General features: G+C 39.4%; 1 protein-coding gene across 2 annotated transcripts in view; it reads right to left on the bottom strand.

Moving 5' to 3' along the window:
• Window positions 1-26,066, bottom strand: part of mapk8ip2 (mitogen-activated protein kinase 8 interacting protein 2) — a 31,088-nt gene extending 5,022 nt beyond the window's left edge. Inside the window, exons 1-7 of one of the 2 annotated variants that reach the window (XM_040025467.1) lie at window positions 25,558-26,066; window positions 11,649-11,754; window positions 4,005-4,244; window positions 3,805-3,883; window positions 3,305-3,508; window positions 676-2,872; window positions 280-491 (exon numbers count right to left, since the gene is read on the bottom strand). In XM_040025467.1, coding sequence (XP_039881401.1) covers window positions 280-491; window positions 676-2,872; window positions 3,305-3,508; window positions 3,805-3,883; window positions 4,005-4,244; window positions 11,649-11,754; window positions 25,558-25,622 — 3,103 coding nt within the window. In that variant the 5' untranslated portion in view covers window positions 25,623-26,066. The remainder of the gene's footprint in view (window positions 1-279; window positions 492-675; window positions 2,873-3,304; window positions 3,509-3,804; window positions 3,884-4,004; window positions 4,245-11,648; window positions 11,755-25,557) is intronic. The other variant, XM_040025468.1, reaches the window with a different exon arrangement.
• Between the last annotated feature and the right edge of the window lie 373 nt (window positions 26,067-26,439).

Genomic DNA, 26,439 nt, shown 5'->3' with positions numbered 1-26,439 from the left:
GTTGAACTCTAATACATTATTCATTCTAAGGGCAGGCTGTGAGTGGATAATTTTAGAAATAATGCTGAAGGAGTCAGGATTTTTGGACAGAGCCAGGCCAACTGTCCCCCCAACCTCCCCCCTTTTCTTATCCTTAATGTAAGATGACACCCACCGGAGCATCATCTCATTTTTAGGGGTAATATTTTAAAGCAGTCTCGATCTTCTCTTTTACCTCTCGGGAAGAGATAAGAATGAACACTTTCTTAAAATAAGAGAACAGAATTGCTTATGACTTACTGGACGAGCGGGAGGTGCTGTTGACAAACACATTGAGAAATTTCTTGGAGAAAGGGAGGTCAGCTTCGGGAGAAGAGTCTTCAGAAGAGCTCAGAAGCTCTGGCCTCACTTCCTCCTCATCATCATGACCATAGTCCACGTTAGCAGTCCCCAAAGGCTCCTCATCGCAAAGAGTTGAAAGCTCACTGTCATCACTCAGAACAGAAGTGCACCTGAGAAGGCAAGTTGAATCCCAATTTAAGGCGTAATAAACATTTGTAATGCAAGTTTATGTTAATATAAGGTGCACAATAAGGAAAATTGTTCCAATTTCATAACTAAAGGACAGATAGATTTTTGTGTCAGACTCACTACACACTCAATTTACTGGCTTTCAAACATATTATCAGACCACACCTTTTAAGGCTGACCAATTCCAGTGTAGTATTCTCATCCACCACTAGTGTGTACTTCATGGAGTCATAGGCCAGTCCATCGTCTTCATTTGACTGCCTCAGAGCCAGGTCTTTCTCACACAGTGGGAGGTCATGATCAGGTAAGGGATGATTCTGCACGCTGGGATCAATGGGTGGTGAACTGTCCAGCTCTAAGTCGCTACCTCTACGGGACTGCTTCCTTAAGCCACCTAGGAATGGATAAGAGTCTGCATCGTCCTCTTCTTCATCATTGTCTGTGGAATAAGTGAGGCTGAAGCATCGGTTAGTCTGAGCACTGGGTATGTCGAGTGTCAGGCTGTGTTTGACTTCTGTGATACGCTCGAGGGAGGCTGAGGAACGGCTCGTTGGCTTGGGCTCCGTTTCTCGTCCTTCATCTTTGTCGCTGATCACACTCTCACTAAGGCTGGGTGAGTCGAGATCTTTCCTCCCCTCCAACATCATCAAGTCGTTATTGGGCTCAGGATCATCTTCTTGTCTCATCGCATTCTTAGATGGTTTATCTACAAAGTTCTTGTCACAGTCTTTAGTAGTATGCAAAGAGCTGTTTGCACAACGCTCTAAAATCAGTGGGGTTATGGTATCAGCGGTTGGATTGCTCATATAGAGATGAGAATTTATCACTGTAGCTCCTTTTGAAGACTGCATGTCAATACTTCTTGATTCTTCACTTTCTTTGTCTCTTTCCTGTGATCCATTCATTCCAACTTTCTTAGCTTGGTCCTCATCATTGAAGCCATCTCCATCGCCAATGTCGGAGGATGGTGAGATGGTATCAGACACAGACACTTTCCTCTTGAAACACTCCTCAGGACAGCTGATTGGGTAGGAGCCCTCTGAAATCATCCTGTTGACCAAATTGCTAAGCAGCCATGGAGAGTCCGAGTTCTCACTCAGGTCATCTTCGCTTTCAGATTCAGACTCTCCTTCACTTCCATCATAATCATCTGAGCTTGGCATTAGCCTGGGCCCCACTGGCAGGTAGAAGGAGCGTTTGAAGCTCTCTAGGCTGTGATCTGGTTCTATCTGCAGCACCATCTGTCTGGAGAGACTATCCTCACTGCATTGAGCTGGAGGAAGAGTCTCATCTGGGTCAGCTTGGTGCTCGCAGGGCAGGTCTTCATACACATTCTGCAGCCCTGTAAGAGCTTGACCATCATCGTAGGCCTCATGGGGTAAGATGGGTGAATCAATGGGAGATGGTGTAGCAATTGTGGGTGAAGGTAGTGGGGATGGAGAGGGTAGAGGAGAGCCTTCTTTGATTGGATCTGGCTGACCTAGAAGTAGAGATGTTTTCAGACCAACAATTCCACTGTCCTGCTCCAACTCTGTGTCTGGATCCAGTTCCTGATCTGACGTAGGTGAACTGGCCTCCTCGATGGAGTTGGTAAGGTGAGATGAGCGTCCACTACTACTTTCATCACTGGTCAAGTCCAGCTCTGTCTCTGAGATTGATGAGATCATGTTGGAGACAACGGGACCACCACAAGCAAATGCTGCTTCCAGCTCCCCTTCAATGTCAGAATCAGAGCCTGGAGAGCTGAGGTCTTTGTCCTGGTCTGAAGTCACATAACCCCGTTGGTTCATATCTGCTATTCCTGGGTCTGAGGATGGAGAGGTGGAGTCGTTAGCTGCTGCCTCCACATTAGACGCTTCTTGAGCATCTGAACTGTTGGACTGGTCGATATTTTCTGAGCGGCTAGATGAAACATAACTAGAGAAGGAAGCTAGCTCAGAGGGTTCAATGGAGGGGAACTCCACATATGATGAGTGATTCTCCTTACAAACCATATCGTAGGCCTCCTTACACATAAACTCTACGTCAAAGTCCTTCTCCAGCTCCTCGTCAGACAGGGGTGTATCTGCACCATCGTTAGCTCCAATGGGTGCGGTGGATGACAAGCAGCGGCTGGTTCCATCTGGATCTAGGTCATTCTCTGGCTCCATACCTGACTCACTGGTGATGGTGTAGGTATCAGTAGCACGCCGGTTTGAGTGCTTGTGGTTGTGGTCGCTGTTGAGATCGTGGTCCACCTCTGTGTCCGAACACTGGGAATGCTCATCTAGGGAGGGTGCTCTGGTTGTCTGTACTGAGGGATCAGCCTTTGGATCAGTAGCATCACGAGAACATGGGTGAGACTTATGTTGACCAAACGAGCCTATGATGACAGGTGAAAAAAAAAAACAGAGATTAGAGGCTGGTACGTGATTTTGAAGTTAATTATGGTGAGATTGCATAATGAAATAAGCTGACATGTGAGAAGAGTTTACAATTAATGAGAGCAGATGAGAATAAAGCAAAAAAAAAAAACAATGATTGTCAATGTAAAGAAATCCACAATGAGCTGAAAATGGAAAGCAGCATGAACAAGTTCAGCAAAAGTTTCATTGTCAAAACCATAAATATATATATATATATATATTTTTTTTTTTTTAAGTATTAAAAAAATATGATTTGGTTCATGAGAATCAGCATACGAGATTTTTGCTGCTCTTGTGCATCACTGAAGTCAAATTCACATCACAATACAGCACTAAATAGCAGTGATCAATGAGATGATCTAAGCTTGCTGAGCTGGCCTTCTTGTTACCGTATTCGGGCCTCTCTCGCCTGTTGCCCTCCATGTCGCAGAGGAGGGGCCTATGAGGAGACTGGGGGTTTCCGCCCTCCCCTGTCTGATTTAGTGGAGTACCTTTGCTCTGGGATCCTGGGACCTGGGATATTGGAGAGGCTGGGCACTGGCCTGTCACATGGCTACCATCCTCCAGACATGAGTGGGTTGGAGACAGACGACCTGGAGGTACAATAGATTTTTATCCCCTGTGTGTTATACAGTTCATAATAGTATCTGAATAGAATTATCATGTGGAACAATTACTAAACAAAAATAGCATTAAAATCCAGTAGGACGGTCTTTCTATAGGATTAATAGATTAGCCTATTATTTAATATTAGTTATACATTTTAAAGCTTATACAAAGAATATATTTGTTTTGTGAAATAGAAAGCCAAATAAAAATATAGAAGAAAACATACAGTATAAAGTCACAGCATTTTTTTTTTCAAATAAATAACTAATGATGTTCCAACCCTGTGAGGCTGGGTTGCGCAAAGAGTCCTGCCAGCTTCCTTTCTTTGGGGATAGACTGCTATTGTTGTTCAGTGAATCCTAAAGATGGCAGAGAGACAAACACTATTGTTAGTGATAAATTGCAAACAACTATTTCAAAACACATGTCAAACAGTTTGTTGATGTAATGTGTTTGGAATCAGAGCCTCAGTATGCTTACCTGCGACACAGCAGTGGTTAGGTTCAGTGTGGTGGGTCTGCTCTTTATGGTGCCAAGGGTAGGAGAAGGAGGAGGGGAGGCTGAGGGGGAGGGAGGTGCATCAGGATCAACCTCTTCATCCTCTTCCTCTTCCTCCTCTTCATCTTCATCTTCATCATCAATCATCTCAAACTCTTGAAAGTCGTCCTGAAAGGAGCAGACTGGGTGGTGTATGTCATTCTTCTCCAGAATAAGGGAGTCCTGAGACACACAGAGAGAGAGAGTGATCCACATCTTTATTATCAGCGATATTATTAAAGCATCAGCTGTTCTGACAACAGAAAAGAAACAAGGAGGAGAACAGGCCTGTCTGAGAAATCAGCAAAATTAGAGGAGCAATATCAAGGAAAGAGAACTAAACATATACCAACACCAGCAGTGATGTACAGCATTTTTTTTAAACATTATAGAGTATTTTATGATTTTTTTTAATATAATAATACAACAAAGAAAAATCATTTTATAAGGAATTATTACAGTTTTGTATACATAAAAACTATAGCTTGCAAAGCATGCAAAAAAAAAAAAAGTCCATAATTAAGGCTAAATCTTCACTCATAATCCAAAGTTGAAATGTCAGCTGACATTGTTGGGCTTACCTTTTAGAATATAAGTTTTTTTTTTTAATGATGAGAACTCAAAATAATTATTTTAGACCTGGATTAAGGGTTTGTCTAATGGGGTGATTTGAAACAAAGAGAATATAAATGTGCTAGAGCTGTAAAGGAGCACAACAGATAAGCTTTACAGTATGTTTCAATCTTATTTTTGAGTCTTCAGACCAGTTTTTGCATAAATGCTTTTAATGATTTTCTTTGATTTCTTTTTCCTGTGTGAACAGATGATTCTACAGCATTCCAGAAGATTATTGATGGCTACTGAGATATTTAACCATATAGTGGGTGTGTATGTACACTTTTTATACTTTTTTCCAAAATAAATTCAAATTTTTTCGCACAATTCTTTTTTCTAAGTCATTAAAGACATATTCTGCACAGTTATTCCACCCTGGAAAAGGAACAGCTCAAATAAATCACTAAAAGCCTAAAATTAATGACATTAAGGCACATGATAAACATTTGACCACAACTGTACAAAGTCACAATGCAAAACATTTTCAGAAAGTCAAACAGCAGACCAGTAAAGTCGATGAACTGCTCAAAGAACAAAGGGGAGACGTAATGCAATGATTAAGGATAAGGAGGGGTGGTGGCCGCTGACATGAAAGTGGATCAATCAGACGTGTCTCAGGTTTCAGCTAGTTTACCGGAAACCAATGTAGTAAATGACTTTCAGGTTTCATAGGCTACACATTCATTGGCCTGCTTGTGTGTTTTGCTATACGTTCCAATATGTACTGATGGAGCAAAGGTAATAATACAGGCTTAACTACTAAACTATGAGACTAATTCTCGAAGGGCTGTCGTATGAACATACATTTTAACACATTTTAAGTATTTTTTAAATAATATAAATGCCTCAAGTAGGACTCGAGGCTACTCAACTACAATCATCTCTACAAAATATTTCCCTAAGGAACTAGAACAACTGAGTAAAAAAACCAACACTCATGCAAGTTTTTAAAAAAGAGCATGATCACTCCACCAAATATTTGTGGGTGGGTTTTTTTGGGGGGTTTTTTGTTTTGTTTTAATCATCTCTCCCCTGCTTTGAATTTTATAATGGAGTTCCAAGGATTGATTTGCCTGCTTGTTTATTTTGGACAGCACAGCAGTTTCTCCACCTCTCAGTGCAGTCTGTTTAATGGAGGAATCAAAGCTCACTCTCTCATCCATCTACCGCTTACAGTTCTGCTGATGCTGGATGCAGCCACTTTGTGCCACAGCGACTGAAACGCACACTCAGTCTATACCCATCAAGTACACGTGATATTGCATATCAACATCTAATTAACATATCTATTTTTGCATGAATGATCTATTAAGATGCGATCAAATGTTTGCAGCAAACACTGAACCATTACTATCCACCACTGAGGATATGTGACCTATAACTCCATGAGTGTGTAAAAATCTACAGATTCATCAGTGAGCTGTGAAAATGTCACATCTGCCAGGGAAAATACTTCCTGCTGTCAGGAGACAAGGCCACCTGACAGACAGGCAGGTAGAGAAAAAAAGAAAAACTATAAATAAGAGTTGTACGTTGGCGGCATTCAATCTCCATGGTCTTCAGCTCCCAAGGCCATCCCCACTAACCCTTTGACTGTCCCTCCCCTGTCACTCAGCAGACTTGAGCAAGCATGCCCTCATTCATAGTCATGTTAAACAGCTCTGTTCTTACATAGCAGTTACCAAAGAAACATAGCGGTTACAAAAAAAATAGTTGGGGAAAATAAGCTTTTTGATCTCTAATTAAGAGACGAGAGCCTTGTTCAGCATGGCTAACTCTATCTACTGATTCTGCTGGTGCTGCATATCAGAAGATCAGTAAGATGGCAGCTCCATTTTAAACTAATTCCCCAGTGGAGTGAAAGGAAGCTTTGGGTTTCATGGAGCTGTGCACTATCATGACTAATGACAGCAGAAACTATAAGAGAAAGTTATTATTATAGAGTCGCCATTATAGAGGTGTGGAAAATTAAGAGGTCATCAGCAACCTATAGAAGGCATGTATCTGATACAAATCTAAGATAATTAACACTAGCTCCCTAAATGTTTAGGGCATGCTGAACCTTTATTCTTTGCCCAGAATAAATTTTCATTTGGTTTTGGGATGAATTATGTATTTAGAAGTGTCTCTTTTCATCTATACATTCCTTTAAAGTATAAAAAGACATTTCTTTTCCACAGGCACAACTGTAAAAGTATAGAAAAAAGCCATTTCTCCTATCTAGAATAGAATAGAATAGAATTCAACTTTATTGTCATTGCACATGTCACGAGTACAAGGCAACGAAATGCAGTTTGCATCCATCCAGAAAGTGCTTTAGCCATAATATAGATATATTACAAAATATATATTAGCAGTAATATAGATATATAGATATATTACAGAAATGGGTCTGTTATAGGTATAAGGGTACAAAATATGGGTCTATTATGGGTATGTTACAATGTACACGGTATGAAGGTATGCAATGAATATGCTATAACTATAAGTATGTACAGGCTGTCTGTCTGTCTGTCTAATTTTATCTGTCTGTATGTGGGTGCATGTAAAAGTGTATGACACATGATGGACTCCATCTTTCAGTGTATCATTTATATTTCCACATTTTAAAATCAGAGTTGCATCACAGCTGAGACACAGGCACCCCTGCTCTGTCACATACTGAATTATGCATGTGCTCATGCCATTCAATCAGGGGCTCTGGAGAGGCAGAGATGCTATTAGAAGGACAGAAAGTCAAGAGTCAGGAACAACGCGAGGCAGAAAAGAGTTGTGTGTTTGTTTGGGTGATACACAAATAAAAGGCTTGGGATTGTGGTCGCTCTTGTTTGAAAGCTTGAAAGAATACCATCAAAGTGAACCAATAGTGACATTAAAGATTGTGGAAACAGACAACTAGGGCCAAAAGCGCTGTAGGATTTTGACATCTGGTTGCGAATAACTGCTTCCTCGATCAGAAATCACATGTGTCTCGTTGATTTGGTCACGTGCGTGTGCCTACCGCAAACCCAAAGTGTTCTGCAGATTAAGACTTGAACACCATAACAAATTAGAATTAATCAGAGTGGGGGATTGGGGCCGCAGGATAATCTCACTGTTCAGATTGGCTGTTCGTCCTAAACATCAAAGACGTGCTGCCCAATATGAGCAAATCGTGCTGACATCAAAACCAAAAGCTTCTTTCTTCATCAGCACAGTGTGGTGCATGAGGAAGAGACTGCTGTTTCTGCTGATGAGGAGCTGCCAAACTGTCATACACCCTACTGATGCAGGCAGAATCAAACACCATGTGAAGCACGATGTGCATGAAATTCTCTCTCTTGCCCTTCTTTCTTTGTTATCCACACATACACAAACACTCAAAGGGCAACTGGGTGTGTGTCCAATCTATCCTATGTCAGCAAGATTACTTCCTTTGGGCAGTGATGTAACATAACGAGGACCGACACTGTCTCTGGCCTGTGCTTTCTTGTTTGTGAACTGAGCAGTCAGGGCTTCTGCTGTTTTGCATCTGATGTCCTCAAGATCCAAACCATTTTTAGGTATACTCCCAGATGTAATTATCACGTACTTACAATCGACCCACACACTCAGCAGCTTAACTTAACAGAGACTATAATTATTATTCCAACAGAATGTCATGACCTCATCGTGACCTCAATAAACAAAATACCAGAGGAATGGCAGCAGACTTTGTTGTAGCCTAACACAAACCACCCGATGCAGCACTTTGTTGTAGCCTAACAATAAACCAAAGACCCAGACACTTATTATTCATTTGAAAACTATTAGCATTGCTTTGGAAAACACGCAAAAAAAGATCAATTGTAGCTGTTATCTATCGTCCAACTGGCCCTTATTCAGAGTTTGTATCAGATTTCTCAGACTTTTTATCTGATTTAGTGCACAGATCAAAAAGAATTCTTAATATAGGAGATTTTAACATTCATGTAGATAAAATAACCGCCTCCATTTTATTTATTTGTTTATTATTATACTCAATTGTCTTTTCTTAAACTGTAAATGAGCAGTTTTAATCATTATCGCATATTGTCCTGACGTGTAGCAGACGAAATGTTTTTCCCACTAAAAACGCTACGTCCAGATGAATAGAATCAACTTCTTTGGGTTTATCTAGTAATGACTTCATGAATGACATATCAGTGAGTACAGTAGCTTCAATACTACTAAGTCGTGATCATCTACAGAAGAATGAAGAGTTTCACCTAGGATTTAGGGTTCACCATAGCACAGAAGCAGCACTAGAGAAGGTTATAAATGATCTTCTCATGGCTTCTGACAGTGAACACATCTCCATACATGTCCTGTTAGACCTCAGTGTAGGATTCAGTACTTGTGGTCATATCTAATATTTTAATACAGGGACTAGAACACACCGTTGGTATTAAAGGAAATGCACTGCAATGGTTTGGATTGCATCTATCTCATAGATTCCAATTTGTTCATGGAAATGGGGAGTGTTCTTCACACATGAAAGTTAGCCATGGGGTTCCACAGGGTTCTGTACTGGGATCAATACCTTTTTCATTATGCTTGCTTTATTATCTAATATTACTAGAAAATACTGCATACAGATGTTACCCAGTTATATTTAACAATGAAAGCCAGATGAGATAAATTAGTTGCTTAAACTATAGAAAAGAAATAAAGGCCTGGATGTCCTGTAATTTTCTTCTCCTAAATTTAAATAAAACTGAACTTATTATATTTGGCCCTAAAAATCTTAGACAATCAGCATTGTGTCTAACCAGATACTTACTCTGGATGGCATTACCTTGGCCTAGAGTAACATTGTGAGGAACTTGGGAGTCATTTTTAACCAGGATATGTCCTTCAATGCCCATATAAAACGTTATGTAGGACTGCTTTCTCTTTATAATTTCCAACATTTCTAAAATTGAAATTCAAAACTAGTTTATGGATTTCATCCCTTCTATGCTGGACTACTAAATTGATCATTATTGGATTGTCCTAAAAGTTAACCTAAAGAGCTTCCAGTTAATTTAAAATGCTGCAGTGAGAGCAGCAGCAGGGACAAGAAAGCAACATCACATTTTTCCCATACTGGCTTATCTTCATTGGCTCCCTGTTAAAGAATTCTGATAGAGGTTTCCTCCTGTTAAAATTGAGGGGTCTTTTTTCCATGTTGCAAAGTGCTTTTTCATATGGGATTGCTTGGCTGTTGAGGTTTTCTCCCGAATGCTGTAGGGTCTTTACCTTACAGTAAAGACTGCCAGGTAAAGACCTGGAGGTGAGTGGCACCAAGTAAACAAACCTTTGTGTGTGCATGTGTGAATGCGCGTGCGTGTGTGTATCTATGACATCTTTGAGTAAAATCCACTCTCTGAAGTCTCCTTCTCTGGAGGTCTTCTTAGATGTTATGCAAAGACACCTCTCTTACAGAACAGCTTTGCCAACTCTTCACATAATGTGTTTTGTTGGTGGATTAAAGTAGAAAGAGCAAAATCTAGCACAGATTTATGCCAGGAGCTTAACCCTCAAAACCAACCATCCCGGAGCTAAATCCTCATTCCCAGGCACCTCGGCAGGGAAGAAAGAAAATAAAGAGAGGGAGGCTTTAAGGGGAAAAGGGGCAGAGAATGAGGAGAGAATGTGAGCTCCGTCTCTAAGCAACACTGCGTAGGGAGGGAGGGAAAGACACTTGGGAGGGAGGAAAAGACAGAGGAAAGGAGGTTGTCTCTGCATAGCAGCAAACTGCACTGGGTCACCCACCCTCTGCTGCAGCCATGGCTCAACGCCACCAGCATAAAACATTTATATCCCACAGGATGGACAGAGGAAAATATAGAGGCTGGTGGTATAAGATTAGTTCTTAGAAATGGTGTAATTAAAGCCTAAGCCGTTCTGACATGTCGGATGATACAGCTAATGACTCAATTATTTGCTTATACTTCAGCGCAGTCGCTTGAATGTGATCCTTATGGGAACCCCTGCTTTGAATTTCTATTATATGATGAAAGTAGTTCAGAACCAGTATGTATGCAATTTGTTTGACGATAAGTGCAGAATGTAGAGAGTGACTCACTCTTCTAGTGAAACAAAGCTGTTGGAGCTATCATTTTCTTCCTTGTGTATTATAGCTATCTAAGGCATATGGGCATTACTGTAATGACTGCAATTCTGGTGAGGAAGGCTTCCTTTACATACAATTCTGAAGGTACAGAGATGCTTAAATAACAGATCCAAATAAGCTGTTCTCAACATTTAATCACTATACGAACGAAGTCAGTTTCCACCCTTGATTCTCATAAAATTATATTTTTGTCATGTCATTTTCCTGCTGCTCTCAGCTTCATGTTAGCATTAATCAACTAGGATAAACAGTCTCTAATTGTCTCTTCATGTAATATTTCATTACATTAATTATTTTGCAGATCTAGCGCATATGTACATGCACATAACTTTCCTTGAATGTCCTAAAATGGCCATTTGAAAAAAGGGATAAGGCTTGCTCTGCTTAACTTGTATATGCAAAAGTGGATATATCAACAGTGATATCGCTCACTGTTTATTGGCTTTGTAAGCTAACATGACCATATTTAGAGAATAGGGTGAAGTTATCAGCTAATGCTGTTTTGTTAGCACGATTCATTGACCGTGAACCAGTCATTGACACGCATGGAAATAACAGTTAATTATTTCCAAGTGACTAGTAAAATACCTGTTTGATGTCCTTTATGACACTACAAACATTTTATTTAGCAGATAATAAAAATAAATGTAAAAATGCTCCAAAAGGCATCAACACCACTAACACTGATGACCAAAAACGTCTTTTTTAACAGACTGTAAACATGTTTATTCCAGCCACATGTGGCAATCTGAAGAATTATTTCTGTGTCACGAAGCACAGCAAATGAAACATATCCTTAAATGTCTTCAGAGAAAATAGAACACACTATTAAAAAAGAGAAAACAAAAGAATCTCACCTTCTCATATGGGTCAGAATCATAGTTGAGTCCAATCCCACAGTCATCTGTGATTTCAGAGAGATCTTCATCATCAAACTCCTCCAGGCTGATGTCGTGGGCTGGCCTGGGAATACACAAGAGAGGGTATATTCACTGCAAGTTCTGAAAAAGAATACTGATACCTGCAATATGTCTTTTCCATCAGTGAACGGTCCAAAAGGGAATTTCTTTTTGATTCATGCTCACACACTGATCAAGGGGAAACCTGCTCTAACTCATAGGCTGTCAGGCTCTGTCTGCATCTCAAGCTCATATGCTGAACAAAAGCAACCACACAAACACCCGCTATCATCTCTAATTATATAATATCTCATACTAACAAGGTCTGGCGCATTCACTGAATCAAGTGAGTGACAGTGGCAGCACCTAAAACACCCAAATTCAGTGTCAATATTTTAAATTCAGTTAGCTGGGAATGATTGTAAAAAATGTGAGCTTTGAATGCCTCAGAAAGACTCAGAAGCGTTACTCGCTGCTATCTCTTACACCGAGATTTCTAAACTTTCATTTACAGCAGGGAAGTGTATCTCTGTAATGAGCCATGGCTTTCCAAGTTTTCTTGAGCAGACCCTATGCCGTCTTTACTCTATTAGTTACAGCAGGTTTCCAGTTCTACAGCAGCTGGCTTGCAGTGTGTTGAAGGAAATGCTGCATTGCAGCTTTCCTGCAAAGATAAGGACGCTCTACATATTACGTATGAATGCGAGCTTACATCATATAATCATATAGGGGTCCAAAGTACACAATGTCATTGGGTCTGTGGTTCTGAAAGAGGACAGGCTGATGCACAGTAATACAAAAGGGGTCATGAAAAAGTTAATGCAATCAGGGCTTCCCCTTACTGCTTGCCAGCTTGAATGTGTAATGACTTAAAAAGGGTTATTGGGTTTTTTAACAGGAGAGGAATTTGAACGATGGGCTAAATGTTAGAAAAATCAGTTTGTAGTGAAATACTATTATCCTAAATGAGTTTTCTTAACATATTTTTATTATGGTAGACAAATATTACTATCATAATTAGGATAAGGTGAATGACAAAAGCTTTTGGTAAAGCTGTTTAAAGTACTGTTGATACAGAGGTTCAGACATAATACATTTATTTTTCATTATTGGAAAACTACAGCTGCACAAAAACTAGTGTAACCATGGTGCTGATATGTAAATTTAATCAGATAAAATGGTACTAAAGTGGTCGTTGAAGAGTCCCAACAGTACGGAGAGCTCCTATCAGCAAAATGCTTGAAATAAATTAATAATCATAGGTTTCTTTCTGTCGTTTTGTTTGCTAGAGACGCGACATGAGCAAGAGCATATTTTTTTCACTTGACATGATGCTGAACAAGCAAAAGCATAATCTGAAAACAATTAGAGGAAGCATTTTGCTGAAAGTGCAGAAATTCCATGTGTCCAGTAAGATATCCCAAACGAATTTATAATGTGCTTCATAATAAAGCTTTTGACTTTGTTTCTAAAATGTTATCACAAAAAGTGGTGTGTACTGAAGACCTATTACATGCTGAAGTTATGCATAAAGTTTGTTTTAAGTAGGTGACCCTATCTGAACTGACATGGCTTAATTTTTGACAATTACACTGGTGTGGTAATACACCAGTACAGCTCCAAAGTGAGTTGTAGCCATTAAGAAACATTGTGTACCACGGAGGGATCACAAGTGTCTTGTTGTTGTTCTGGTGTGGGTGGTGCTTGCCGAAGGAACGGTTAAGTAAGGAAACTGCTATCATTTTATCTGGAAAAAAAGAACCCATAGCTATAACTCAAAGAGCTTCAACGCCAGTGATAGAAGATGTTGTTTTTGCCTTCTATCAACTTAGGGCTCCTCTCGATGAGCGGTAACTGTCAAGCCTTGGGGGGGGGGGGATGAGCTGCCTTACCAAGATATGTGCATCAATAACTACGCTGATGTAAGGAAATCAATTCTTATGCACGACACACAACCGTCGAGCAGTAACTAGCTAACTTGCTATATTCTGTTCTACTGTCAATTATTATGTTGCCTAGACTACCTACTATGGAGACATCAACATTGGCACACCCCCCAAAGTCCTTTGAGGTGCTGTTTGACACCAGCTCTGCCAACCTGTGGGTGGACTTAGTCTGCTGTAACACTCAGGCTTGCAGTGAGTACACGCTTTACTCTGCCACATCCTTCATCAGTCACTTTGTCAGAACACATTTAGTTGTAAAAATCTCCTATGGAAGACTTAAAGCTGATATAGCCTACGAGAGCAAAGGTGGCAGTTGGTCATCTGGTTTCCAAGAGATTACATATGGTCCATACGTGGGATTTAGATTTTCAGTGCAATTCCAGGCATTTATGTTCTTTGCAAAGCATCAGTGTTGGAGTTGATTAAAATTCACCTTCTAAAAATCAAGTGAAACCCAAAAAACTCTCCAATGCATAGAGACATAAACTCCAGATGTATTCCAGATGTATGTCAATTAGAGACACACGTAGAAAATTTGATCCCCAGCAGTCCTCAACCGCCACTGCAAAATGTCTGTATTTCTACCTACCCTATGAAACCCGAAGCCTCGGTGGAGTCTTCAGATATGACACTGTTAACGTGAGTCAAACCCAAACCACAATATTATATTTTAACAGTACAAACATGTGTGAGGCTGTTCTATAATTTGTTCATTGTAGAAGGTAATTTTGAATTCTGTAGGTTGGTGGTATCGTAATCACTAACCAGGTGATCTGATCTTGTTTGAGCAGAGATTAATCGAATGAGATTTTTTTGACCGCATTCTCGGACTATCCCAATCTTTCCATCTCAGCTGGAAGACGGACCCCTCTCATGGACAACATGATTACTCAAAACCTGCTGAGTAGCAAAATCTTTTGTTTCTTCTTGTCTAGGTACAACTTTGATAACATAAACATTTGTGCTATATCCCGCCTCAGCTACATTACTTTACATTGCTACTGCGCTTTAGCGGCACTGAACTAATTTTGTTATACAGACAGATAGCAGCTAAGCAGTGGTTTGATTTGTGCTTCAGACGAGAACAGCTGAGTAGTGTGCTCTCTTTCAGAGAATAGACAGTAGCTTGTACCAGTAGTCAGCATCATCTGCTGGACTCCTGCCACCTCTGAGACCTACAGGCAGATTGGTGTCCAAGGGTTCAACATTTTGAGAGAGACTTTGTGAGACTTTGTTTTTCTTTAAAATAAATTAGTGACGAATCCAAATATGACACAAAAACCATATTTTTGCATGCAGATTCCTGATAAACACTGGCTGGTGCTCACAGAGCTGCCAGGCCATTTTAGAAACCTCTATGCTGACTGCCCCAAACCAGGTGTGAATTACATCATGCAGTGTCATGGAGCCCAATAAAATTAGTATGGATAGGCAGGAAACTTGAACAGACAAACACTCTCTCTTCAGAGTGCAACAATTTGCCAACCCTGCGCTTTTTTATTAGTGCTGCCTCCTCCTGCTTACGTAATTCAAGTAAATGAAAAGCAAATGAAAGCATGCCCACCCATGCCTGTAAGAATGTCCAATGTTTTTGTTTCTTTTTCAACTTTTTACTGCTAATATGAGCAATCGAATCTCCTGTCTGCACCTCCAGCAGAACCAAAATGGATGCCAGTACTGCTCTGTCAGTATGACCCCCACTTACCAGCCCTCTCCTAATGGCCAACCCCTGCGGACCTTCGGAGACGTGCTCCTCAGAGAGTAATATTCAATCTAGTACTGCTGGACCAACAGCTGAGTTGGTTTTGCTATAGTTGTCTAAATGTCAATAGTGAGATCTGAGCTGAACATAAATCTGATGTTAACTTTGTATCTGCTCAAAAACCTTGTTTACAGCTTACATTTTCTCTAGAACTATTGCAAGCAAGCATATTGGACTATTGTTTGATAAAATTGTCAGAAAAAATGTTGCTATACAAGTCAGACTTAGATTTTGTGCAAGGATGAGACTTTGATTGGGGGTGGGCATTTATCTGTAGGCTAGGGAACACACTCATCTTCCACAAAACGTAAAAGAGCAATTAATAAATCAACAGTGTTGCCACTTGTCATGCTGCACAGTATATCTATCATCACTTTTCATTTTTGAGTGAAATGAATTAGTATCGTGATAATGCTGTCATTTACAGAACACACGTGTCTGTGTGGGAAAAACTACTTTTATTTAGGCTAAAATTTGTGAAACTGAAATGTAACAACTGGACTGAACTTGTGAGGCAAAAGCTCATTTTGCACAAAATTATACATTTTCATCACAGTATCAGTGAGACTGATCTGTTGTTGTGACATGACTGTCATCATCTGTCCTCATCAAATAAAAGTGTCTATTGTTTCAACATTAGACAGGTTTTGCTATTTTATTCTTTCGATTTTGTAATTCTATTACAAAATCTATTAATTCTACTTGTCTGAAACAGGTAGGGTTAGGGTTAGAGAGACACTGAGTCTCAGTGGGATTACCTGTATAAATAAAGGTTAAACAAAAATAGAAAAATAAGTACTATATGTACAATAAGTACTATAAGCAGCCAAACGTCAGAAAGGAGCTCATTAATGAGCTCTCCGGGGAACCTGTGTTTGCAAGCGTAGGTGTTTGTGGGTGTGGAATTCACAATGGGAAAAGAAACACACAGCATCTGTGAAGCTGTATGCAAGCAAGTCACCACCAGCATACAAGGAGAAAGTCCCATGTTTGATTTTTAGGTGACATTTTAGTGAAACTGATGGACACAACAGATGAACCAATGATATAAGATGCTAAACCGCTGTATCAACGAAGAAACGGTGAATACAAAGGAAGAAAAAGGCGAAGAGAAATTAAAATCTTTGCTTTGCTTTCACAAGAATATATAAATACAGATTTTAAAAACATTTTAATGCCAAGCACCACAAATGTTCATTTTCTTCCATTGTCTCAGGACACATCTCTGTAATAGATTTCACAGTCTCTTATTCCTTGTCTCCTCTGCTGCTACCTAATCCACTATGTTACCCGGTGCCATTTTCTTGGTGTGCTTATCAGTTTGCACAGTAAAATGTGACCTCATGTCTCCTCCACTCAAATGAAGAAAAGACCAAACACAGACACAATTTTGTCTTTTTCTAAAGCATTTTGTATTAAATAGCTTTATATTTTGAGGATACATATGAGATTGTAAGCTGAGCCATACCACTGCAGTGCTGACACTACTGCTTACAGTGTCTTAGCGAGCGGGCAGTGTCTGTCACATTGCGTGGTTTATCGATTACTACGCTTGATGTCAGTTGTTTGTCTTAATAGTTAGGACTTCAAGCTGAGGCTTCAGGGCTACATAGCAAGAATCATCTATATACAATACCAGTCTCCAACATCTGATCCATCCCCAGATATTCAGCATTGTGACATTCAGAGCAAGATGAGAATCCTACCTCCCAAAACTCAAGTCAGCAAAAAATTACCATTGCCGACGCTAGTCATGCTGCTGCAATGGCACACCCAGATTGACTGCCACATAAAGGTTTTCCTCCCATCTCGTCTCTGTGTCGTGAGATTTAGCTTCAGTTCAGTTAATTGCTCCAGCCCGCATTTGTTCTAACAGTTATTTTCCATCATCTCTGACACCGTCATGTCCAGAACGGAATTTCTCAACTGCGAACTGTCATCTTTGTATTTAATGTCTCCACAGCCACACATTCAAAGCTTCCTTTGTCTTGTGAAAAATGAAAGATTGCATTGTTATCAGACTGACTTCGACTTTTAATACTTCTGTAATTTATTTTAGAATTAGTCTCCACACTCTTTCAAACATGCAATAAAGCTTTTCTGAAAATGTATTACGGATGTAAATGTTTGGGGGCAGTCCCAATTTAGATTACGGGGAGGCCGTGTCTCCTTGGCCAAAACACTGAACCCCCAAATCTTCCGGATACGCCCATCAATATATCTGCTGCATGAATATCTTCGTTAATGGATGAAATGGGGTGGTAGTGTTTTGACAATTCACTTACCCTTTACTATCAGATGGTATTTAGTTATTTTTAAATAACCCTAATCACACTGAATGAATATTTAGTAGGCTACATGCCAGGAAATATGCAAATATATATCAGTATACGCTCACAATCCAAGAATGAAATTGGACAAAAATAGAAGCTTGAGAGGAAGTCTGATGACACTCTGATAACAATATTAGAGTAGATACAGATGTGGGTGTGGTGGCAGTGGTAATGGTGATGGGGGTGGGGGTTGAAGTGGTGGCGTGATTAAGCTGCCTTTTAACCATGAACACCTGCTTCACAGTGACATCATCTTTAAAAGCCAAGGACATGTTGTAGTTGGTAGTGAGTCATTAGCAAGATCATTTTCCAGGTTTTTCAGCCACCATTAGAGAGACAAACACATGCATGCATGCCCCTCCCCCACACACACAAATACTCAAGCTTGCACGCACACACGCGCACGAGTCACACATTTATCCTAACGAAGGACTCTGTGATGTCTTCCTCAGCTCCAAATGCAAAGATCATGCCATGTTTGAGTCAAAGGCACTGATGATACATCAGCTTGCTGTGAGCACATGATCTCATGCAGATTGGTCTGGATTTGGATTAATGAAGCCATTAGACGTGAGGAAAATGTGTAAATATGACTCATTATTTTGTTGCTGTTAAATGAAAAAAAATAGCAAGCTGCAAAGACTGACAGGTGAAGGCATGGCAAGTGATAGTTGCACAGTGGGAGAGAGACTGAAGCTAAAATCTACAAAAAGAGTGAGGATGGAACGCTTAAGCTAAAATGCATTTGTATTTGATTTAAGCCTCTTACGCCATGGTAACCATACCCATCATTACCCCCTCCCCCTCTGTTTTTCTCCAAATGACTTCAAAGAGTTGGAAGGCAAAAGTAGAACATTAACAGGAAAACATGGGATTCATGGGGGTGGAGAGGTGGGGTTGCATACTTCATAAAATAGTCATGTTCACGAAATGTTCATAAAACTTCTATATATTAAACTAGAGGTTGAAGCAAATCACTATTTCTATTACTGGTTAAATTCTAGGCCGTGAAAAATACACTGTTTGTATCTTTGTTCCCAAAATTAGCAATGAAAAAATAACAGTTGTTTTAGGTTTTGTTTAGAGACAAACAAATGTCATTAATTTTCCCAAACTTGTGATTCGCAAATGTGTTATATACAGGGATGAAATAAGAACAAAAATAAGAGTGGCATTCAAATAACCAAGGCTCCGCTTTGTGTAGATTTACTTGTGTATTATGTGAATAATGTCAAAAAAGATAATGAGTCAATAGGACCTTTGATAAATTTGGAGCCTAAAAATGGCATCCTTAAAAAGGTAGCACAACTGGAAACAGAGCAGTTCACGCTCATGAAATAAAAACAAACAAATGACTGCGCACAGTACGACTGCTGCCTCAGCAAGTCTAAGAAAGACCGACCAAACCCTTGGGCAAAATGTAATCAATGAACTTCAAGGTGTGGGTTCCCGGCATTGGGCTTTGCATTGTAATAATCCAACACAGCCTTCATCCACTGCAGGGAATATTTATGATGAAGAAACAAAGCACAGCTCAGTGGAACAGCTTCTATGTACATTACTGTAAGATGATGCTTTGGATAAGTTTAATCACCATGAAGTTCTACTTCTATATATGAGCTTTATACCTTTATATAAGGTATATATAAGGTATAAGGCTCTGTGTGCCTGGAAGAAAGTGCTACCATGTTTTCTCTTATTAGCAGAAATTAATTAAAATCTCTCATCAATTGCTCACTGAACCATATTCATATGCTTCTTTTAAAGTTTAGATTTCCAGCTGAGGACGTTTTCCATCCGCAAAGGGGAAATTGTAACCTGTAATAATTTTCTGGTGCTCCGGGGAGAGAGGTGCTGCCTCTCGTGGATTTTGTTGCCTACTGGAAACAGTGTTAGGGTTATGTAAGGCAGATTACCAGACCACACCATCACACAACTGGTGGCTTCACTCATGAATCTGTCACACACAGATGCACAGAGAAAGAGACAACACACACACACACACACACACACACACACACACACAAAAGCTGTGACACAATCAAACGCACAGACATTTACAGAAAGACTCTTTCTACATCCCTACTTACTGATATTTCATAATCAAAAAGTGAAGAGCCAACCAAAAATAAACACAAACCACTTGTTCCCTCTCGAATGTATAAAAAAACTACCTGAAAACAACAGAAACAAACCAATTAGCCTCCACAAAGGAGTAATGCAATAAACTACTCCTCACATGATTCCTCTAATATAATTAAGATTCGTTCGATTTGGCTGTAGTGCTGTGAATTTAAAACATTAATACCATGGTCAGAGCTTGGCTGAGTGAGCTGAACAGGTCACCGGTAGTCATGCAAACGATCTGGTCTATTGATTTGACATGATCCAGCAGTGCAGTTGCAATCCCACATGACTACATGCTGTGGATAAAAAATCTACCAGGACTGGTTTGTTAATGTGATTGCCTCTGTAGGATATGAGCCATGTTGGAGGCAGAAGCAGGCATGTTGAAATGAAATGTGTTTACTTCATGCACATTAGAGCACAGGGCTTATGTTATCCTGATAAACACGCCAGATAAAGTCTTTTTAGTGTTGTAGTTTATCCAGTTTCTCTCTGCTACTCTGGGCTAGTATTTTATAGTAGCTGTATGTTGTAGTCGTGCAACCCAGTTAGAAATAACAGTGTTTTCTTTATTATTCCTGCTATGTTTGGTGACACAGAGTAAAGCCTTACAGCAGCCACTGAAGGTTATATATCATAACATATGAAAATCATATGAAAAGTAGAAATACACCCAGATTTTTATTTGTAATCATTCCAGGAAAAAGATAATCCAAGTAGTATAAGAACTTTGGCCTTTGGAATTGTACATACATCAACATATAGGATTTACTGTTGATGAATTTATGAACTATGAGGTTAGAATTCAAATATTCAGCTGTAAGAGCCAGTGGGGTCTATTATCAACAAATCCAAAGTCTTGTGTTAAATTATGCTGCAGGAATACAGGAATTTAAAGATGTAAAATGATTGACTATACAGATTAGAGCTGTGCACTTTTTGCAATAGCTGAAATTGCAAATATGTCTCCACTCTAAGAAAAACTACAACCTTGACGCCCCCATTATTGCAACTTATCAAGAAGTCAAAGGACTGTGAACCGGACACTTTCATTCCTGCAAACTTCTTTGATGATAGCACTAAAGAAATACATCCAGGACCATGACAGGCTGTACAAATTGTGTAAATTAGGAGAAAATCAAAATGAATATTTTTTCTCTATTCTATATTTTATGATTTAAGAATGTCTACATTTAATAAGAAGCTTAATTTTTTTTAAATGTAGAAATATATATATATAAATTTCATATATATAAATTTCTTGTCTAAAGCTTGGAAAAGGTACCAATTGGTTTACTTAACTCTGGCCTTTGTTAGTGATGTCTTACAAGTCTGTTTATGCTGATCACATTGTTAAAACACATTATTATTGTGTGGATGCTTTAAGCATCCACACTATTGAGTTCCTGTTTCTCTTTATTCTTTATTATTATTATTCTAGTTGCCACTTTTTGTGCTTTTTTTGGCACTTAACTAGTCCCACAATTTTCAGCCGATTTTTGCCGTTCAAATTTTAAACTATTCTGCTATTTCTGCTAATGATCGCTATGATTTTTGCTATTTTTTGCTATTATACTTTTTAAAATATTAAGCTTTTTTCCTTTAATTTGTCCCATTGAAATGAATGGGAAACTTCCAAAATTCTGCTAAATTTTGCTTGTTTTTGAAACCTAACTACTTCCTCATACTTTCGCCTAGAGCAACCATTCAAACTTTAAAATGTTCACAAATTATTGGGCTATTCAGGTATGATTCAGCTATTTCAAATCTTTTACCTTTTTACTTTTATGCCTCTTAAAGTTTTCAGTTGCACAATTGTGATTTTTCACAAAATACATGCGTTGTTATGGTTGCTATGCTCTTGGCTTCCAGTGTGCCACTGAAGGTTTTGCAATTTTCACTTCATGTCCGAACAACTGTTTGCTACTTGCTCAATTTTCACTCAACTTCCACAAATTATACATCAAAACATAGGTATTTTTGCTGGCTTTCAGGAAAGGTCACTATCATTGTTGTGGGATTTATAGAATCTTGGCAAATCTCCTCAGACCAACACAAACTCTCAAACCTCTCCATACAAAGTCAATGGAGAGTTTGTTCAAAATCATCGCTGGATTTCTGTAATGAGAGGCATATTCGAATCGTCATATCTCCTTAACGAAGCGACTTTAAGACATGAGGCTTGTCCCGGTATATCTTCAGACACTCCTGACGCTCACAATTCAAGAATTTCTTTCTCACCTATTACCGTTCTGAAATGAGTTGGACTTGTTTGAGGGTAGGAAATTCGTCCGTCGCTCAGATTTCTTCAGATTCCAAACTCTGGAAATGAACCACTTTTTTCTCTCGTCATAACTTTTTTTTGGATTTCCACAGAGACCTGAAAATTTCCATGACTGTTCACCAAAGCCTGCTGTCTCTTACGGTGAAAGAATGATATCGATACTCCAAATAGATTTCGAGTTACAAAGCGTTGTTTGAGGGCAAGTCAAGGCAGTTTTTGCTTCGCTCTACTAAGTTATGGTGCATTAGAAGTCAAATATCTTTAATAATTCATATTTTAATGATAAATTGTTAACACTGGAAGATTCCCCCATCTCTTCTGAACAAAACGGTGTAAGAATGACCCTTCTAGCTCCTACAGTTAGGAAATTATGGTCATTTGTTTGAGGGGAGTCGTCACTATGAGAAATAGGCTGCAATAATCCTGTGCCTCTCTGTGCCTGCGTGTGTAAAAAGATGCACCTGTTTTGGCGGGAAAACGTAAACAGCCACTCTGATTGGTGGATTTAAATTCGGTAGCTCTCTCCCTCTGTGTGTGTGTGTGTGTGTGTGTGTGTGTGTGTGTGTGTGTGTGTGTGTGTTTAGTGGGAGAGAGAGGACCCTGCCCTTATTTGGCAGCATGTCATTGTAGGATTTAAATTGAATATAGTTAGACTGGTTGACTGGATTAGAGCCTGTGTTTGTGTGTCCCTCTGTGCATTTGTGTTTCAATATGCCTCCATATTTGTCATTTTGTAAGTTATTACTATTCTGCTAAATCATAGTATTTCTGGTACTTTTCGGTACTTGTGCTAAATACAGTATTTCTGCTAAATCATACTATTTCTGCTTTTCATAAGATATGTGCCTAATATAGTATTTCTGCTAAATTATAGTATTTATTCTTTTTATAGGATTTGTGCTAAAACATAGTATTTCTGCTAAATTATAGTATTTCTGCTTTTTATACTATTTGTGCCTAATATAGTATTTCTGCTAAATTATAATATTTCTGCTTTTTATAGTATTTGTGCTAAAACATAGTATTTCTACTAAATGTAGTATTTATGCTTAATCATAGTATTTCTATATATTTCTGCCAGGTCCCCAGGCAGCCAATCCTCTGTGAGGACTGAGACATTCAAATTTTCATATTGGGGCCTTCATGGCTTCTAAGCCAGCCAATCATATCTGAGGGCTGAGGAATTCAAATCCACAAATCAGGGCCTGCACGGCTTCCCAGCCAGCCAATCATATATGTGGCCTCAGGCATTCAAATTTGCATATTGGGGAATTCGTGGCTTCTAAGTCAACAAGTCATCCATGTCATATATCTCTAAAAATTCATATTTTAATGATAAATTGTCAACACTGGAAGATTCCCCCATCTCTTCTGAACAAAACGGTGTAAGAATGACCGTTCTAGCCCCTACGGTTAGGAAATTATGGTCATTTGTTTGAGGGGAGTCGTCACTATGAGAAATAGACTGCAAAAATCCTGTGTGTCTCTGTGCTGCGTGTGTAAACAGAAGCACCTGTTTTGGCGGGAAAAAGTGCACAGCCTCTCTGATTGGTGGATTCAAATTCAGCAGCTCCCAGGCTGACCTAGAAACTTACTTCTCTCTCCCTGTGTGTGTGTGTGTGTGTGTGTGTGTGTGTGTGTGTGTGTGTGTGTGACAGAGAGAGAGAGAGAGAGAGCCTTTTTATGGCATGATCTCATTCTAACATTCAAATTCAATATTCTTAGACTGGTTGACTGAATTGGATCTTGTGTGTGTGTCTCTCTGTGCATGTGTGTTTCCTTATGTGTACATATTTGTGATTGTGTGGCTGTTATAGATTTTTTTGCTGATTTTTTTCATTTAACAAGTATATTTTAGGGACCCTCAGCATGTTCAGCATTTTTTCAGCTTTCCATTTTGCTTTTCCAATTTTTCTGTTTCACTTATTACTATTGTGCTAAATCATACTATTTCTGCTATTTTATAAGATTTGTGCAAAATATAGTATTTCTGCCAAATATAGTATTTCTGATTAATTATAGTTTTTCTACTAAATCACAGTACAGTATTTCTGCTTTTTATAGGATTTGTGCTAAAACATAATATTTCTACTAAATGTAGTATTTATGCTTAATCATACTATTTCTGCTTTTTATAGGATTTGTGCTTAATATAGTATTTCTGCTAAATTATAGTATTTCTGTCAAATTATAGTAGTTGTGCTAAAACATAGTATTAATTTAAAATTACAATATTCATAGTTCATCACAGTGTCTCCTGTATATCACAGTATTTCTTCTATGTTGTATTATTTTTCTAAATCATAGTGTTTCTGTAATGTTTAAGTATTTTTGGCTAAATATATTCTTTCTGTTATCTTATAGTATTTCTCCTAAATTCTTGTATTTTTGAGAAGTTATGTTTCTGGTAAGTTACAATATTTCTGCAAAGTTCTGCTATGCTATTGTATTTCTGCCAAGTATTATGTTTCCTCTAAGATATAGCAGTTCTGCTAAATTATTACATTTTAGCAATGTTCCTTTGCTTCTGCAAAGTTTTTACAATTTCTGCAACTTTTCAGCTTTTTCAGCTACTTTTTGCATACAGCTTCAGCTTTAAGCATCCACACTGCATTTTCGCAGGAAATGCAAATTTTTCTAGTTATTTGTTATGTTACATTGTTACCAATACACATCCAGCATCAAAATTAGGTTTACTGCACTCTCTTCACACAGTTCATTAAATTTACTACAAGATGTCTCAGTGTTTCTCATCTTACTGCCAATTACACTACAACAAGCTAAACTGTATATTTTAAACAACAACACCCTTGTAGAGAGCACTGATTTAACGCTACGTGTGAAATAAGTTGCCTCTACAAGAGTAACCCACCCACAAATATGCTTCTACAAGAAGAAACCGGGGCTGATTTGTCATGCTGATTGTCGCAGAGGTCACATTAGAGGCGTTTGACACAACATCAATATCAGTAGGACTTCCGTAAATCATTGTTCAGCAACGTGCCCTTGCCTGGGTTGGACTCAACAGGGCGTGGGCCTCACACAGAGAATGCGCAAAGCGGGTGACTGTCGCCACAGCTAGAGATCAGTCATATGCAATATGTTTTACAATTTGCTATTCTTTGCAATTTTCAGAAATTACTAAAACGCGAGTCTTTTATTCCCTCTTCACCAAGTCGTCTCTCCCAAAAACATAAACAACCAGCAATGTTCAGCTGCAGCACCTACATGCGCGCAGTGAGGCAGCAGAAGGCCGAGCAGGTTATTCACAGTATCTATTACAACCTAGGCTGGGGATGTGCGTTTTTACTGCAGTCATCAAAGCAGCACAGACCGACATGCATGGCGCTTTTTCATATCAGCCCAGCGCATCCTACATCGACCCCTCACTGTCACTTTACATACGAGCTCTTACCTGCATCCAGGAGGCGAGAGAGAATGGAAGGTGGATAGGGAAAACATCTCAGCCCTGTCCGCCATCTTCTTCTACAAATGACTCAGAGCGATTGCAGAAAATCACGGAGGGAGCGCAGTCCATTCACAATTACAGTGCACGGGACGGGACAGTGGACAGAGGTTTCTCTATCTGCGGCCCCACAGATGCCCCCCTGGCCGCAAGCCTTCAATCAGACAAGCCTGCTCAGCACCATGAAATCTGCAGTCAACCATCCACACAGGCAGGATAAGGAGGGGTGTCAAGGCAAATAAGACAAAAAAAAGAGCTTCAGCGGCAGCGCGCAATAACGCGGAAATCTCTGTGTTCCCCGGTTATGTCCTTGCAAAACATGAAGCGGGCAATTTGTATCCGCAGTCGGTGTTTTTCTCTCCAAATGTCTGCTGCTGTGATGCTGCCCGTGACACACAACAGATACGGGCCAGCAGTGCGGAGACAGGCAGAGACGGAGGAGGAGGGGGTGTAAAGCGGAGACGGTATAACGTCAGTGCTGATACCATATGAGCAGGCTGTGCTGAGTGGATGTAGTCAGAGCCTAGAGGGTCACACGGAGCAAAACAGATAAAACAGCGGCCATAAAGTTGTTAAGATGAAATTACAGTGAGTAAAATTTGCAGGCAAAGCAAACGTGCTTTTCGTGCCAACGTCCGTGTGGACCAGCCTTGGGGAGATCCGAGGATTCCCCGGGAAAAGGCAGGGACTTCAATTTTAAGTCCTCGTTTTGTAACCGTGCCTTAGAATGGACTGGAGGACGCTTTTTAATTGCAAGGTTTACAAGGCCTATATACTGTAACGTGTCCCAGAAATAGTCATTTGGTGCCTCTGCAGTGTGGGTGAACACAT

The sequence above is a fragment of the Simochromis diagramma genome, unplaced genomic scaffold (assembly GCF_900408965.1).
Source record: "Simochromis diagramma unplaced genomic scaffold, fSimDia1.1 OVJJ01000293.1, whole genome shotgun sequence".
Taxonomy (NCBI): domain Eukaryota; kingdom Metazoa; phylum Chordata; class Actinopteri; order Cichliformes; family Cichlidae; genus Simochromis; species Simochromis diagramma.
This window is presented reverse-complemented; position numbering and strand designations above follow the sequence as displayed.